The sequence below is a fragment of the Ylistrum balloti genome, unplaced genomic scaffold (genome assembly GCF_031769215.1).
Source record: "Ylistrum balloti isolate Yb309-2 unplaced genomic scaffold, AGI_CSIRO_Ybal_v1 Utg370728, whole genome shotgun sequence".
Taxonomy (NCBI): domain Eukaryota; kingdom Metazoa; phylum Mollusca; class Bivalvia; order Pectinida; family Pectinidae; genus Ylistrum; species Ylistrum balloti.
The window spans coordinates 264916-279272 of NW_026782431.1; the positions used below are offsets into that span (position 1 = coordinate 264916).

Sequence of the window (14357 nt, forward strand, 5' to 3'; positions counted from 1 at the left end):
ACAGAAATAGACAATCCATAATTCTAGCGTAAAAGAGGATACAAGATAATTTGTCTGGCTGTTTTTTATGGAATATTAGCCTATATTCATTTTTGATGAATGGAAATACGTTGGTCACGGGAGTGCCAGAATCAATAATTTCTTAACGATTTATGTTGATCAAAGACTTCAAGCTGAATAAAAGACTTTATGTGTCTGTCTGACCTATGATAATAATCATAGTTCAAAAACCGACCGACTGTGGTTTGGTGTTAGTAACTGGAGAACCAAAGACGGAAACAGCGCCTACAGAAGGTGCAGCTCTGAGCGGCCAAAGCTGGTGTGATATTCCTGCAGTTAGTATTTATCACACGTTACTTACCACCAACACATTCAATTCTCAGATAAAATTATCACGATTTGAGTGTTGATAGCTGCTGATACAAATGTTGCTCCTGGCATCATCTGACTTCGAACCAACGTAACGCACACAATGCTCACATGGCGTTTTTCAGAAAACTTTCAAAGAGCTAATTAACAATTATTAACAATCAGAGACCTGAGAGTCTGGAAGTCCCTGTTTATCATTTTATTTACGTGATTGCATGCTATTTACTATACTTGAGGGTTTGGTGTTGCGATTTGGGAGGTATTCACATAATTATCAGAATTTTCTCGTCAATGTTCAAATTAAGAACCGAAGGGGATTATTTAAACACCTAAAGACGTCATACATCAGTGTTAACTATGCAATCGACATTGAGCACGTGACACAACATGTAAAAAAATCGATATGTTAAAGTCAACAGCCACGCATTCACAGCACACCCTGTTACATCCCCTAGCACGTGACTCTCACGGGTATGCCGGAAGTCGGAGTAGTCAAGGATCAGAGTGTCGTAAGAAAAGTTGATGAATGAATATTTGATAGTTTATTGGTAAATCCTTCACTGTATAATTGAACAATTGGTCGGTAGTTAACACTTCAATAACTTCATATTATCTGACTGGGTATATAAGCCACCTCGCTAGTCACTCATCACAACTGCTGTCAACCAAACGCCATCGTAAGCGTGATTTCAGAGCCATTCAGTATCATGGTTCAGGTGATGCCGTGTTTAAGGAAGTTTCTTCAAGTGGGAATCGTTCTTGCCCTTGCGGATGTAGTTCTCTTGGGATTTGGACGTGCAATACAGGTATTGAATTTTAAACTCAAGTGCTGTTTGTAAACGTGTACTGGAAACATACACCATTTTTTTCTCCATATAAATCTGAAACTTTATTTCTCATTTAAATTGTAACTTCGTTTTGTCATGTTTGATGTTTTTAAATTTAACTATCAAGATTTTTTTGAAACGACCATCATGTTAATATTTTTAACATTAACAAGTTTGCATTAACAGAAATTCAATTTCTGAACTCGGAGGGGAGCGAGTTTTTCTCACATTTAATTCCTATCTTTAAGCTCGGTACAATAAAGACATTTTCCTTCAAATATATGAGATACATCATAACATAGCCATTTATATAAAATTAGATTATATTAAAATAAAAAAGCTTATTTACAGAAGAATTCTTAAAAGAATTATTTAAATTATGTTTGATGTGTTTTCATACTTTCTATCTTCTTCTGCATGAATTACTTCATTAGATGTATAGCTTGTGTAACTTTAACAGAAGGAACTATAGTCACTACAGAATTCATGATTTCTTTCTATTGCTTTCAGAAATTTTTATTCTTTATTTCACGAATATGATTTATAATTCAAGGATGTACTTCTCTGAGAAGTAAAAAAAATCAGTATTAGACTTTTTTCTGATGATACCTTTTTAAAGGTTTGATGTCAGAAAGCAGATTAAAAGAAAAACAATCGAGATGTACTTTTTCCGATACAGGCGTTCGAATGTGTTAACAGGAGATAATTCATTTCCACCTTTCATTCTTAATTCTTCCTGAACAACAGATGCTCTCTGTTATGTTAGCGGCAATCATCTTTGAAATAGATATTAGTCTTTCATTACAAAGTATGTGTATGATACCTGGATATTAACAACAAAATGCTGTGATAATTGAACCTTTTCCATTGATCTAGCTCTAAACGGCATAGCAACCAAAAAATGAATATGTTCCAAAAGTTATATAAATCCTTTATTTGACTTGAAAAACAAATGTCAAAGAGGTTGGTTTATTTTTTGCAATTTTCACTGAAATAGCTAGTTTTCCCCCCAAGATCAAGAAACCAGCTGAAAAAATTATTTTCGGGTCCTACAAATTCGGGAAATTGATCGCCCAGTCGGAATTCACGAATTTGAAATCTGTAACTTGTGGTGATAATCTAGTTGAGATCTACTCAGACTTTCAGAGTTATACTGAAGAAAAATACCTTAGCAACCAGAAAACGTTGACGCTGTTATCTGACGTCAAAAAATTCATCCACGACCGAAATTTCTTGTAAATGTCATATGATTCACCTGTTTTCAATCTATCAGTAGAGCTGTAGATACTTAAGTATATCAAAGACAAAACTCGAAGATATTAAATTGGAGTTATTTTTTCATTGAATTAAGTCCTACTTCCTGCCAAAACATCAGAGGAGTACCTCCTTTAGGCATGTGTTGTTTTATACCGGCCATTTACAAGAAGCAACTGTTACATTGGTTAATGCACGGTTCTGTCGTGTCAATAATACATCAGATGCAATCAGTATTTAAACAACAAATATTAGACGGCAAGAGAATATTCATTCAAACGCTACATCGATAATATTTGGTCCAAATATGAACAGAAGAAATCCAATGAGCATTAGACCATGCGATCCCATGCAGTAAGCGTCTTCTGCTTCGTCTACGACACCGGTAATGTAAATCTTTGTCAATTCGAGTAAGTGCTGCCATGTTCCCAAACCAAAGTTATAAACCACCGGACGTACTATTGTGCATCCAGCATGATAGCGCTTTGCTGATTTTTGCATCTAGAATCCCGATTTCCTTATCATACCTTAAACTTCCCTTCCTTTTTCTTATTAATTTATCAAAATCGGATTCCAAGCCATACTCCTGAATCTTAGTTCTTGGACCTGATGTTTTATTTGTATTCAGCGGCATTCTCCTTTACCGATGTATTATCGATGTAATATAAAAAAAACAATAATCATATTTATAAATTGATAAATTAGCTGCACTTAATTATGTTTTTATACTTTAAGTTTCGGTTTGCTGATGTCTATAAACGTGGCCATAATTATATCATTAAATTGTAACCTGCTCGAATGGTATCTTAATCTCAATGCATAGTCTCTACACTTAACACGATGATCAACCCCAACAAAACGTTTCATTATAACGCCATGCTTGATATCAATGAAATTCACAGATCGTCAACCTACACGTAACTACGTACATAGAATTACTGTGGCAATCATTTAAGACTCTTAGAGATTATGATACAAATGAAGGCGCTTTGATGTAGAAATCTCTTTAATTAATCAAATAAATCCAGAGTAAATAAATCAATATCGACACCATATTAACATAACGTATGTACAATATAAATACAATCTGAAAATCAGACGTCAAGCATTAGGCGGATACCATTTGGTGTTAGAATCACGAGATGTTTCTCCTGACAGCAGTTCTATCACTATATAAACAGGGCTTTACCATGAATAGTTAAGCAGCAGAATTATTGAAGATACATTAACAAACAGGCTATATTTCAAAAAAATGTACTGACTGATTAATGATATAGAAAAATCTAAGCTTCCTTGGTTTAGTTTGGTTTATATGACTTAACTTCCTATCAACAGCTAGGACTGTTCATGTGCTTTTTTGTGAGTGTTTTCTGGAGATTTATTTTTGTGAGTGTTTTCGGGAGACTGTTATTTTTGTGAGTGACTCCTTATGACAATGCAGAACTGAAGCCGACTTTATAGTGCTACCACACTGAAGTATACTGCCAAAAGCATCCATATCCCATACGGTAGAATTATACTGACAATGAGTGAACCAGTCGTTTCGCTACGTATGTCATAATGCTGAAAGAAATGCATGGAGTAGTAACAACTGTTTTAAAGAAAGCAAACAGATTTTTATAAAAGAGAGAACAATTATTAGGAAATTAGTTTAGTCGCCTCTTATCATCGTGAAATGGCTACAACAACATTTTTTTTCTGCGTGTCTGCAGGGCTGAAAAGACATTGTACCGGGTAAGACGATCATTCAGGCTGCCTAATAATGATAAGGATTAGGACATCATTAAATTATATTGGATTCTTAAACTTCCTAAGAAGTGGAATTATTTGTAGGTTGATACTGAAGAACTTAAACGATCATTTGACCTATCTTCAGCACCCTTTTCTAAAACATTACTTTTGTAAGAACGTCTGATAATTTTACTCTGTATGCCAACATAACATATTCCAAAACTGAAGGAATGCATTCGTTCTCGTTATGAAATTTTCTTTCCCCAGAAAGGTGAACAGCGGTATAAATATATTGTGAACTATACTGGTGTGTATTTCGAGAAAAAATACGTCCAAAACAAAGTTGAAATATACGATAATACTTAAAATCGTCAGGTTTCTGTTTGACATGTCTTCGTCGAGTTCGGTGGTAAGATATTCCAACAGAATATTGACATGGGAACTAACTGTGCCTCTCTGTTGGCTGACTTGTCTTTGTTTTCATACGAGGCCAGGGCTCATTAAAGAAACATAAGCATAAACGTGATGATTTCAAATTCCTTATTGTGAATTATTCATTTTTTTTCATTTCTGGATAAAACAAACTATTCCTGCGTCCCCAACCTATGGTGTTTACATATTGTAATTGATATTAAAGGGCCTGCTCCAATTATCAACGTTTTCGTGCAAGAAGATATCAACTGACGGACAGACTTGTAGAGCAGAGTTTCATGAGATACAGGTTGATGAAAATTAGTTGGTATTTTCTTGCTTCTGTGAAATTTCGAAAAAAAAAACCATCAGATCGCGACGCGGATGTTCCATTTCTACTCAATTAGGGAAAAATGAAACAATCGTGTTGTGATATCTTTTTATGGCAAAATGCTTCGGCAATTTGTAAATTGTTTAGAACAAATCGGTTTGTGTTAATAAGAAACGTCGACAATGGCCTTTTATAATACTTAGGCATCAACTACTTCAGCTGAAATTGTCAGTGTTAGGTCTTGGGCACAATGTTTCTTCTAATAAGTAGTTAGAGCAAAATATTTGAAAAATGCTTTCAACTTTCTTGATTACGTTGCCTCAAATTGCCAATTGCGATATCCGATTCAAAATTCCATCTGAGCACTGATATAGCTGCAAATAAGCCCGTAGCTAAAACTGAAAGTTAATATTCTTGAATGTCAATACACTATTGGTCATGTTTAAGTGCAGTCGTTAAGAAGTCAGAAAACCTCAATTTTGCTGCGTCTGATTAAAAATATTTGTCATAACATAGCATAGTAGTAAACACCATTCTCCAGAACGCTTTCAGCAATATTGACTGTTCGATATTTTTTCAATGTATCGAAGTGATTTTTTTATATTTTACAGTTAATTTGTTATATAATAATGCAACAGGAAATAGATACAACACATTTTTGTATTGATTGAAATGGAAAGAATTCAGAAGTTCCTTATACAAATTGATACTGATACCACTTATTTGCTAGTTTAACAATGATATGAAAAAAACAGAATATCAAAACGAAAATTGTCAGACTGATACCCATTTATCTTTATCACGATGCATATTAAACACGTGACCTCAGTTATAAAGAATAACACTCGAAAGAGGTTAATTGGTAATCCACTTAGAGCGAGAGGTCCAGTTAACGTTTCAGCAAATAAAACCTTTGACACTTTAAAGCTAATTATCATTTAGATAAATAAATCATACCGCCTGGAGTAAGTTTTTTTTTGTATAAACTGTATTGTCCTTCCAGACCATGCTATCTTAATTTGTGGCGAATCCTCTGGGTATGACGAACCTTAAGCACTTGTCACGGAAAACAATTATCATCGCGTGCTCATACTAATAATTAGCAGCAATTATAGGACATTTACAACCAGTGAGGAATAATTAGTTCCACTTCAAAGCAAATGCTCATTTTCAACCAAGAATGATCAGGTTGACTACGTGTGTTTCTAACACAGACGGCGCTTGTTACAACGTATGCCGATTTGTTTTATTTGATTCAAGGTTTATATCAGACGTTCAAAGCCTGTAATCGAGAAAGCAATGTAACCTGTATACATTAGATAAAGGTTCGTCAACAAAGTCGAGAAGAATGGATATCCTCACTAACAAATCAACACGTTACTTTTTAATATGTCAATGATGTAAATGTTTATAAATATTTGCATTTATTTTCGTTTTTCAAGATTTCATAAAATGAAATATACATTACTCATAAAAACAGCTCAAGTTGATTGATTTCTTGTAGATAGATACGTTAGGTTCTCGTAGGAACAAACCCTGTCTTCCCCTGAGCTCCCTATGTTGTGTCTATACGATGCTGAATTAATCAATGAATTGCTCAGAACAAGTTACAAGACTTTTCAGGTTCTGTCCATTTCATTATTAAATACAGGGATGGCGTATTGCATTAACACAATGCGACAGTCTCCTCGATCTTAACCCGATGTAATTTCGTTACTCTTTCTGATACATTAGCATTATTAGACAATCTGAGGTTTGCTTTAATATGTTCATTTGTCTTGATGTGGATATCAATGAAAATCACAACTCATACATATATATATACATCTATTATATAACTTCTCAGTGATCGAATTTTTACATTTCAGCGTAACTCTCAGCACTCGTTCTACATTTACTTTGTTAATTGTAAAACCTCGGGCTAATCTTGGCATCTGAAATTACATTAATGTTGCGGAAGGTGTTTTCGTTTCTCCCTGTTTAACTTTTAAAGTTCAATCCATTTTGATTATCCGTGAGTATCGCCTATGGTACTAACCCTGTATTTACTCTCATGTAAATGTGTTTTGTCTTTTTACTTTCCATTTTCATTCTCCGTGTGTAGTTTTTATTGCCTGAATCACACAATTAATTATCTGTGCCTATGTGTTTATCGTAAAAAATTGTAACTTTGATCTTTCCCTAAATAACCACACTTTAGTTTAGTAGATGATGACGTCAGTGCGTAGATTTCTAATTCGATCCAGTTGAAGTGATAAACGTAGCCTAGTGTTACTCACCTGGTTATATTTTAGTCACTTGTCATAAACGGTATTGTTCATCGCTTTACGTAACTATCTATCGTGTGATAATTGCGGTAGGTGGAAGATATACCATCGATTTCAACATCACAGGAATAATGTTTATAGTAGCAATGTTATTGTGTCATTTCCCTTTAATGTTCGTTTGATATAACAGAAACAGTGTTTATTACCTAACGTCTGCCATTAAACAAAGAGTTACCTCCAACATAGACTATTTTATTCTTCTAATAAACATAGAAAGCTACAACGTCAGTTTTATTCTCCTCTTGTAGTACCACGGGAAACGTTTCCTTTATCGACACACATTGATGTTCCGCGATAAACGAAAGTCAAAGCACTTAAATGTACAATTTGTTGATTTGACGTTCGTCATGTTGACCACTGATTCATTTTATACGTCAATTTTCTCCCTAAGTCCTACATACCGAATCCGAAAATTCATGTCGGGTTTTGTTTATGCAAGGAAATAAGCACTATTTGATGTGAAATGGGTTGATCAGTTTTCTCGTTCAAAGTTTTACATCCATGTGCATGTAGTGTCTATTCAATGCCACAACAATGCAATGCCCATCTATTATGATTTAACATGAAAATATGTCGAAAGTTGATGTAAACTGATGTCGATAGGTCAATGTCACCTTTACACAGGACTTTCATAGAACTTCAAATTCGAAATACTTGCTCACCAGTCGTAACGGCTTAATCAAACGGCCAGTATTTCTTTTCGTTTGAATAAAGTACCTGTATTTCACGCTTCTATATTCAGAAGCTGGGAACATTGCGATATACATATACATATCATGAGCATGTTTTATCAGTGCATATGTTATTTACAATGCTTACTATAATGTGCTCTCTCACAAATACTTTAATAATTTACATCCATGGATACACTCCAAGCTCACTAAATTTATAGCTGTTTTCGAAATATCAAATGATCAAATATCACGGTCATTAATTACTGTTCCCTTAAAATCTATTATCTACTTTCAAAGCAGAAATGTCTTTGTCCATTGCCGTGTTATTTGTGTCATCCATTTACTGTTCATAACATGAAATTATATTAGAAATGTTGATTTATCGTCTGTGTATTTGAAGGTGCGGTGTTTTGAGGGAGGAAGAGAATTGTGTTAATGTGTTGAAGGCTAAAATGTCTTTCAGAATAATAAAGTACCACACCATTTCATCCTTTAAAAATGTTATTGGATAATTATATGTCACACATTAACGTATGGCATTGAGAAGCGGATAAGATTATTAAAAACCGGAAATTATTGTAAATCGTTAAAAAGTCTTCATTTTATGTTATATTTTGCCCTCGTTTCATCGAAATGGAGCATGAAATAACATTTGGTTGACATGTATTTTCTTGGTCTTGTTGCACTCCTAATATGTCATGTTTTCTGTTCACGTAAATACAGCTGATATATCCCATCTAAATCATACTATAATCCCTAGCAACGATTTGTCTAATCGACAGTTGCATGACATTTATACCTAAGGCCATTCAGTGAATGTCTGTGAACTCTTAATAGGCTTACTATTAAAAATTTAAGGAAGGGAATATTTTAGTCTGATACCAACATTTCATTAGCACCGTCCTTGAAAAAAGTTTTTACAAGATTACAAAATTGAATGATAGATGAATTTTCACGGTTAGCCATATATCACCGCGCGAACTAAATGGTTACATGGCAGGAAGAAGTGACAAATGATAACAGTTTAAAGTTTTCCGACAGTGACGGATAGTTGAATTGATAGTATACCGTCACGCATGATACGTTTTAAATTGCTTCTGCGCGTCCCGTTCCCTAACTTCATCATATATATCTCAATCAGTCGTTGTTGTCACCACGCAGTTATTATAGGACAGTAAATTTATTGCACGAGTGATATAAATATGTAGGTCAGTTTGAAGGATTGTCCCAACGTTTGCAAATTTTATCTGAAGTGTTATCTTTCTTTCAGTAAATGTTGCATTTATCAATCCTGTACATGTCATCTCGATTTTCATATAGGAATGTCAGTATTATTTTCTTTGCTACCACAGATTTGAATTTCCTGCACACCATATCGATGTGGAGGAACTAATAACTTTTTATACATTAATCTGTTATCCCTAAGTCTTCAATACCAATCGAATAAATTAACAAGTATTGCATCACATAGGAAGCAATAATCACACTCAATTATGGTATCTTTACCCAGTGAAAGTTCATATATGCAAAAAGAATAGTCATGCTCTCAAATGCTAATCGTGTCAATTCCATCAAAGCCGTCAGATATACTAATTAACATCGAAAATATATTAACACGTATCATATCAGATGATAAAGGGTACCATGAAAGCTGTCCATAATCTTCCAAACCGATATCTCTAAAAATGTCACCATAAAAGTTAAATACCAAAGTAAGCATCAAATCTCCTCACGGTATGAGACTTTCGATAGGTATTCAGCGTCTCTAGGAAAAATAGTGTTGTACATGCTCAGTTGATTTATATTTATCTGTAAGGTAGTTGTTTATTTTATTTGGCTGTGGAGCGCTTTAATTGAACATTAATATTTCAAGACAGGACACTGCTCTCATTCAGTTATTTAAACACTATTAAGTTTCATGAATGCAATGAGAAAAAAAGGTGAAAAAACAAGAAAATACAAAAATGTCAAAATCATTATCAAATCATAATCAAAACTCATTGTGAACAAAAAAGAGAGAAGGAGAATAAGACAAGGCGTTCCAGAAGAGTAAGCGTATTTTACTTCATCATCGACGACACCCGCCATGTAATTCTTGGTCAATCTAAGTTAGTAATAACAGGTTCTAAAATGATAACAAAGTATACAACATCGGAACTAACGTGCAACATGAAAGTCCAGTTTCATATCGCACTAAGAAAATAACCGTTTCTCAGTGAGATCACCATGACAACTGATATATAGCCATTAACGAAAAATATTCAGAGGGTAAACTATGTCGGATGCTGGATGGAGCCTACATATGTGAACGATATTACAAGTGCATTTGACGCATATGACATTGATGTTCTGGATCACCTTATGGTCTTTTTATGCATGTTAAACATGTAAATAAATTGAATGAAAGTCGAAACATTTCACCATGAAAAAGCAACCTTGATCAAAATGTGTTTTATCAACAGTTAACAATATTAAGTGTTATTTGGACAGAAATACTCCAAGCTGAACTGATATTATATTGAGAGTAAGATGTTTTCTGAAAATGTTGGACAAAATATGGCGCTGTTGCAATTTTGTTCTGAAGATGTTTAAAGTTTGCGGTTAGTCAGTTGACAGTTCGGAAAGATAAGGCTATAAAAATCCTGTACGTGGGAACACGTTACCGTTAAATGTATCAAACAAAATTGGAAATTACATTCCTGAATAAAATCAGCTATATGCGATTCAACAAGTGATTGAATTAAGGCCATCATATCAAAAATGTTTTTATCAAAGCGCTATTGGAAAAGTCGTCATTAAATGACATTAATAAATTCATTGAAAAATATCACATGTCCAATGTTATATCATGAAAGAATAAACGACAAAAGGGCTTCATACCTATAGAAGGTGGGGATTCGACTGAAATACATCAATTGAAATAATTTGTGGAAATTTTCATTGGACACTGCTTCTGTATCCCGTTTTCTCGTGAGTTTTGTCTCCAGACAATTTATGCCAAATTCTTCTATAAAATACGTTGGGATGATGTTTGGATAAGCGATGTTTTATTGAATGTAGTTTAAGTCGCCTGGAACAAATTGATTTCCCAAAAGCCTAGGCGATATCCATGCAATAGACAAATACTTTACTAAAAATGTCACTGGCACGGAACACGTGTCTGTATATATCTAACATTATTGCTGCATATGTATAATGAGATTACTCCTATAGGATGATAACCCACGCTTCAGGAATTACACTGTAGCTTATCTTTGATAGCAAAAAGCCTAGTATAAGAAATGTTGTTTTCATGACAATCAGATACACGCTACTTTATAAGTAAATATTACATATATTTGTAGGAATAATGATCACATTTGATTAAGGTGAAAAAGTTGACAATGGATATACACCACCTCCTGAAAGGAGAAAACAGCTGCACGATCCAGTTTGATTAATTTGTTTTTGTTTTATTGTATCTTATCTAACTGTATTGAAAGGGGGTGTTAACTGACATGTCTTTTGTACGATTCTAAATAATAATTAAAAGATGTTTTTAAAGAATCATTACAGACAGGTTAACGATACAACATAGAACATATTAAACCTTCAACAGAAATATGTTTTTTTTTTCAAAGTGTTAACCTTGAATGTGTTTACAGTTACCGAAGCAATAATTTAGTTGGTTTACATGCATCTATTTATCTTAATGTTTTTTTAATGTCACTGATGGGATTGATAACGCTGTTTCTTCGCTCTCTTTATGTGTTTTCTGCGCCCTCAGCAGAAATTCATCTAGTTTATGGTAATTGTAATAATTTCATGTGATCTATCGCTTCAAATTTTTATGTTGATTTTACATCTATTTAACAGGACGATGGCAGATTCCTTTGTTTCCCGTCATCTAAAACAGACAACTATTGCATCTGTTTTGACATGGAAGATTCAACTTATACTTACGTGCCAAGAAACGAACTTCCAGCACAATCGTCATTCGTGGTTAAAGAAGGGTTCTTCGATGATACACTGCCGGTTGATGAACATGCCGTAAACATGAGGATGAGTCTCCCTCAACAGAAAAGAACAACAGGAAAAGACGTTATGGCTATCAAATCTTTGCTTCTGAACTTGCTGCGACAATTATCTGCGTACGAGGGTCACGTCAAGCGTTCCCATGTGTTGTCAAAACGCCCATTTGACTCTATATCATATGGGAGTTATTTCGGCGGATTTGGTAGAAAATGAAATCGCAAAACATTTGGGCGTTCTCGCCATATGAATCTTAACATTTGAAAATGCTTTCGTAGACAAAGGGCTCATTCTAAAATATTGTCAATAAAATGGTAATGAAGTTTCAAAAACTACTTGGCATGCATTTAATTCAAAACATTAAAATTAACTAACAAACTGTAACTATTTACTTGGTAGCATTCATTCTTGATATACCAAAATTGTTATTTCAATACTTTCTTTATTTCTTTGCTGTTAATAAAGATGTTCATGTTGCTAGCACATTCTTACTTAATAAACGTCATATGCAAAACAAAAAGAATAACAAAAACGCCCACCATCATGAGGATGAACTGTGACATTTTTATGTTCAGCCATAACATTACGTGTAAAGCAGAATTTAACCATGACGGGAGGTATATCACAATAACACAGAACATTTTCTATAACAGGATGCATACTACTTATAGTAGTATATATGTAGTATATATATAGTGTAACGCAGAATTGTGCGCGTAATCAATGGTTTCAGTATTTGTGAAGCAAACAGTATATCATTTATCATGTATATTGAGTAGGGGCTTATAAGATCATAACAAGGGAAACATATCTCGTTAACGGTAGTATTTCAGGGTTTTATTTCAGGTTTGACTTCGGCGCACGGAACCGTTCACCGTAAAGCAGTTCTTATTTATAGCAAATCCTTCATTATGTTCCATTATTAAATAATTTTCACCAAAACGGGTATTTCGCTGTTTCTCTGCTAGAGCAAAATCACACAAAACAAACGCATTAAATATCAACAGAATTAAGCAGGGGGACAGTATACCGGCGGTCATCGTGGTGATTAAACTTGAGCTATCCAAGAGACATCAGCCAAAATTTATTTTGAATGGAACGACGATATTTTGAATCACGTGGGAGCTTATATGTTTTGAGCTTATATGTTTTTACCAATCCTCTTTCAGTTACAAGGTGTCAGATCTTGTCCCATCGTGATATGTTATAACCAGGAAATCCATGCCTTTGTATTTGATTGCATTTGTCATAGTACTGAATATGTAGGAGGTAAACATGTACAAGAGATCCCAGAGGGTCTTACCGCTCTCTATATTGTTATCTTCATTAGATTTGTCTTATAATATGCATCGTATTTCTTGTTTTTCTCTTTCATCTTATTTCCTTTTAAATATATGAAAATGTAGAATTACTTTCAAGGGATAACTATAATATTATTCAACCGTCAAATAAAAGATGGTTGCCTGTTAGTTTTTCATTTTCTGGCAATACCTAGGGCATAACTAAAGAATAGCGAAACCTACAAGTAAAATTTGCTATAGATTCATCCAAAACTTCTCAATAGATAGCGATAAAAATCTTTTATAAGAAATATGAGACAGACCATCTAATGCTTTCCAGGTAAAAGCAATAACAATTCCCTATGTCAAAATCAAACATGGCCTCTTGTCGAATATCCACAGAATATTTCAACAGAAATAGTGATAACAAACTATTACTGACAAAATCAGAAAAGATGGCTGTCTGTTAGCCATGTTATTTTCCGAATCAGTCCGAATATGGGTCTATGCATAACGGCCCAAGGCGTCCAAACATATGAAATTTGAAAAATAAACATGCAGTACTTCATATATAGCGATAACAAGACCTGCTTAAGGACATAAGGACCGACCATGGACGCAGGGAAATCTTATGTTGCTGAGCTAAGAATGTCATTTGACGCATCTAACGCGACTTAAGCAGATAAGGTTATTGCAACTGCCTTATCAAAATATGCTACATTTCAGGTAACGCATAACCCACATTTCGTTGCATGGTGTGCATATAAAGTTTTCGGTGAGTTGTGCGCACACATACAGTATTGTCACAACTATGCGATAGAGTCGCACATTTTATGGTAAAATTGTTGGCTAACATTATGGATTGAAAGTTAGATGTAAACCTGGTGTAGTTATGACTGAATAGCGATAACTGGAATATTAAAATTGACCGATGATTAAAAATTTCAATTCTACATGTTTCGAAATAGCACTGTATTAATTAGTATCAATTAGTCTTATCGTCTAGTTTCACACTTCAGGCAGCGGCAACAACAAATGCCTGTATATGGGTACCTACGTGACGTACACTTCACTTTTATCCAGTACTCAGGAAAAACGACGTCCATTTAATATCTACGTTTGGAAATTTTAAACAAAACACA

At 34.1% G+C, this 14357-nt stretch overlaps 1 protein-coding gene across 1 annotated transcript; it reads left to right on the plus strand.

Moving 5' to 3' along the window:
* The first annotated feature begins 1076 nt into the window (after positions 1-1076).
* LOC132557816 (uncharacterized) lies at positions 1077-12151 on the plus strand. The gene is made up of 2 exons (XM_060222343.1): positions 1077-1175; positions 11780-12151. The coding sequence occupies exons 1-2, from the start codon at positions 1077-1079 to the stop codon at positions 12149-12151; spliced, it is 471 nt and encodes a 156-aa protein (XP_060078326.1).
* Positions 12152-14357: the final 2206 nt, after the last annotated feature.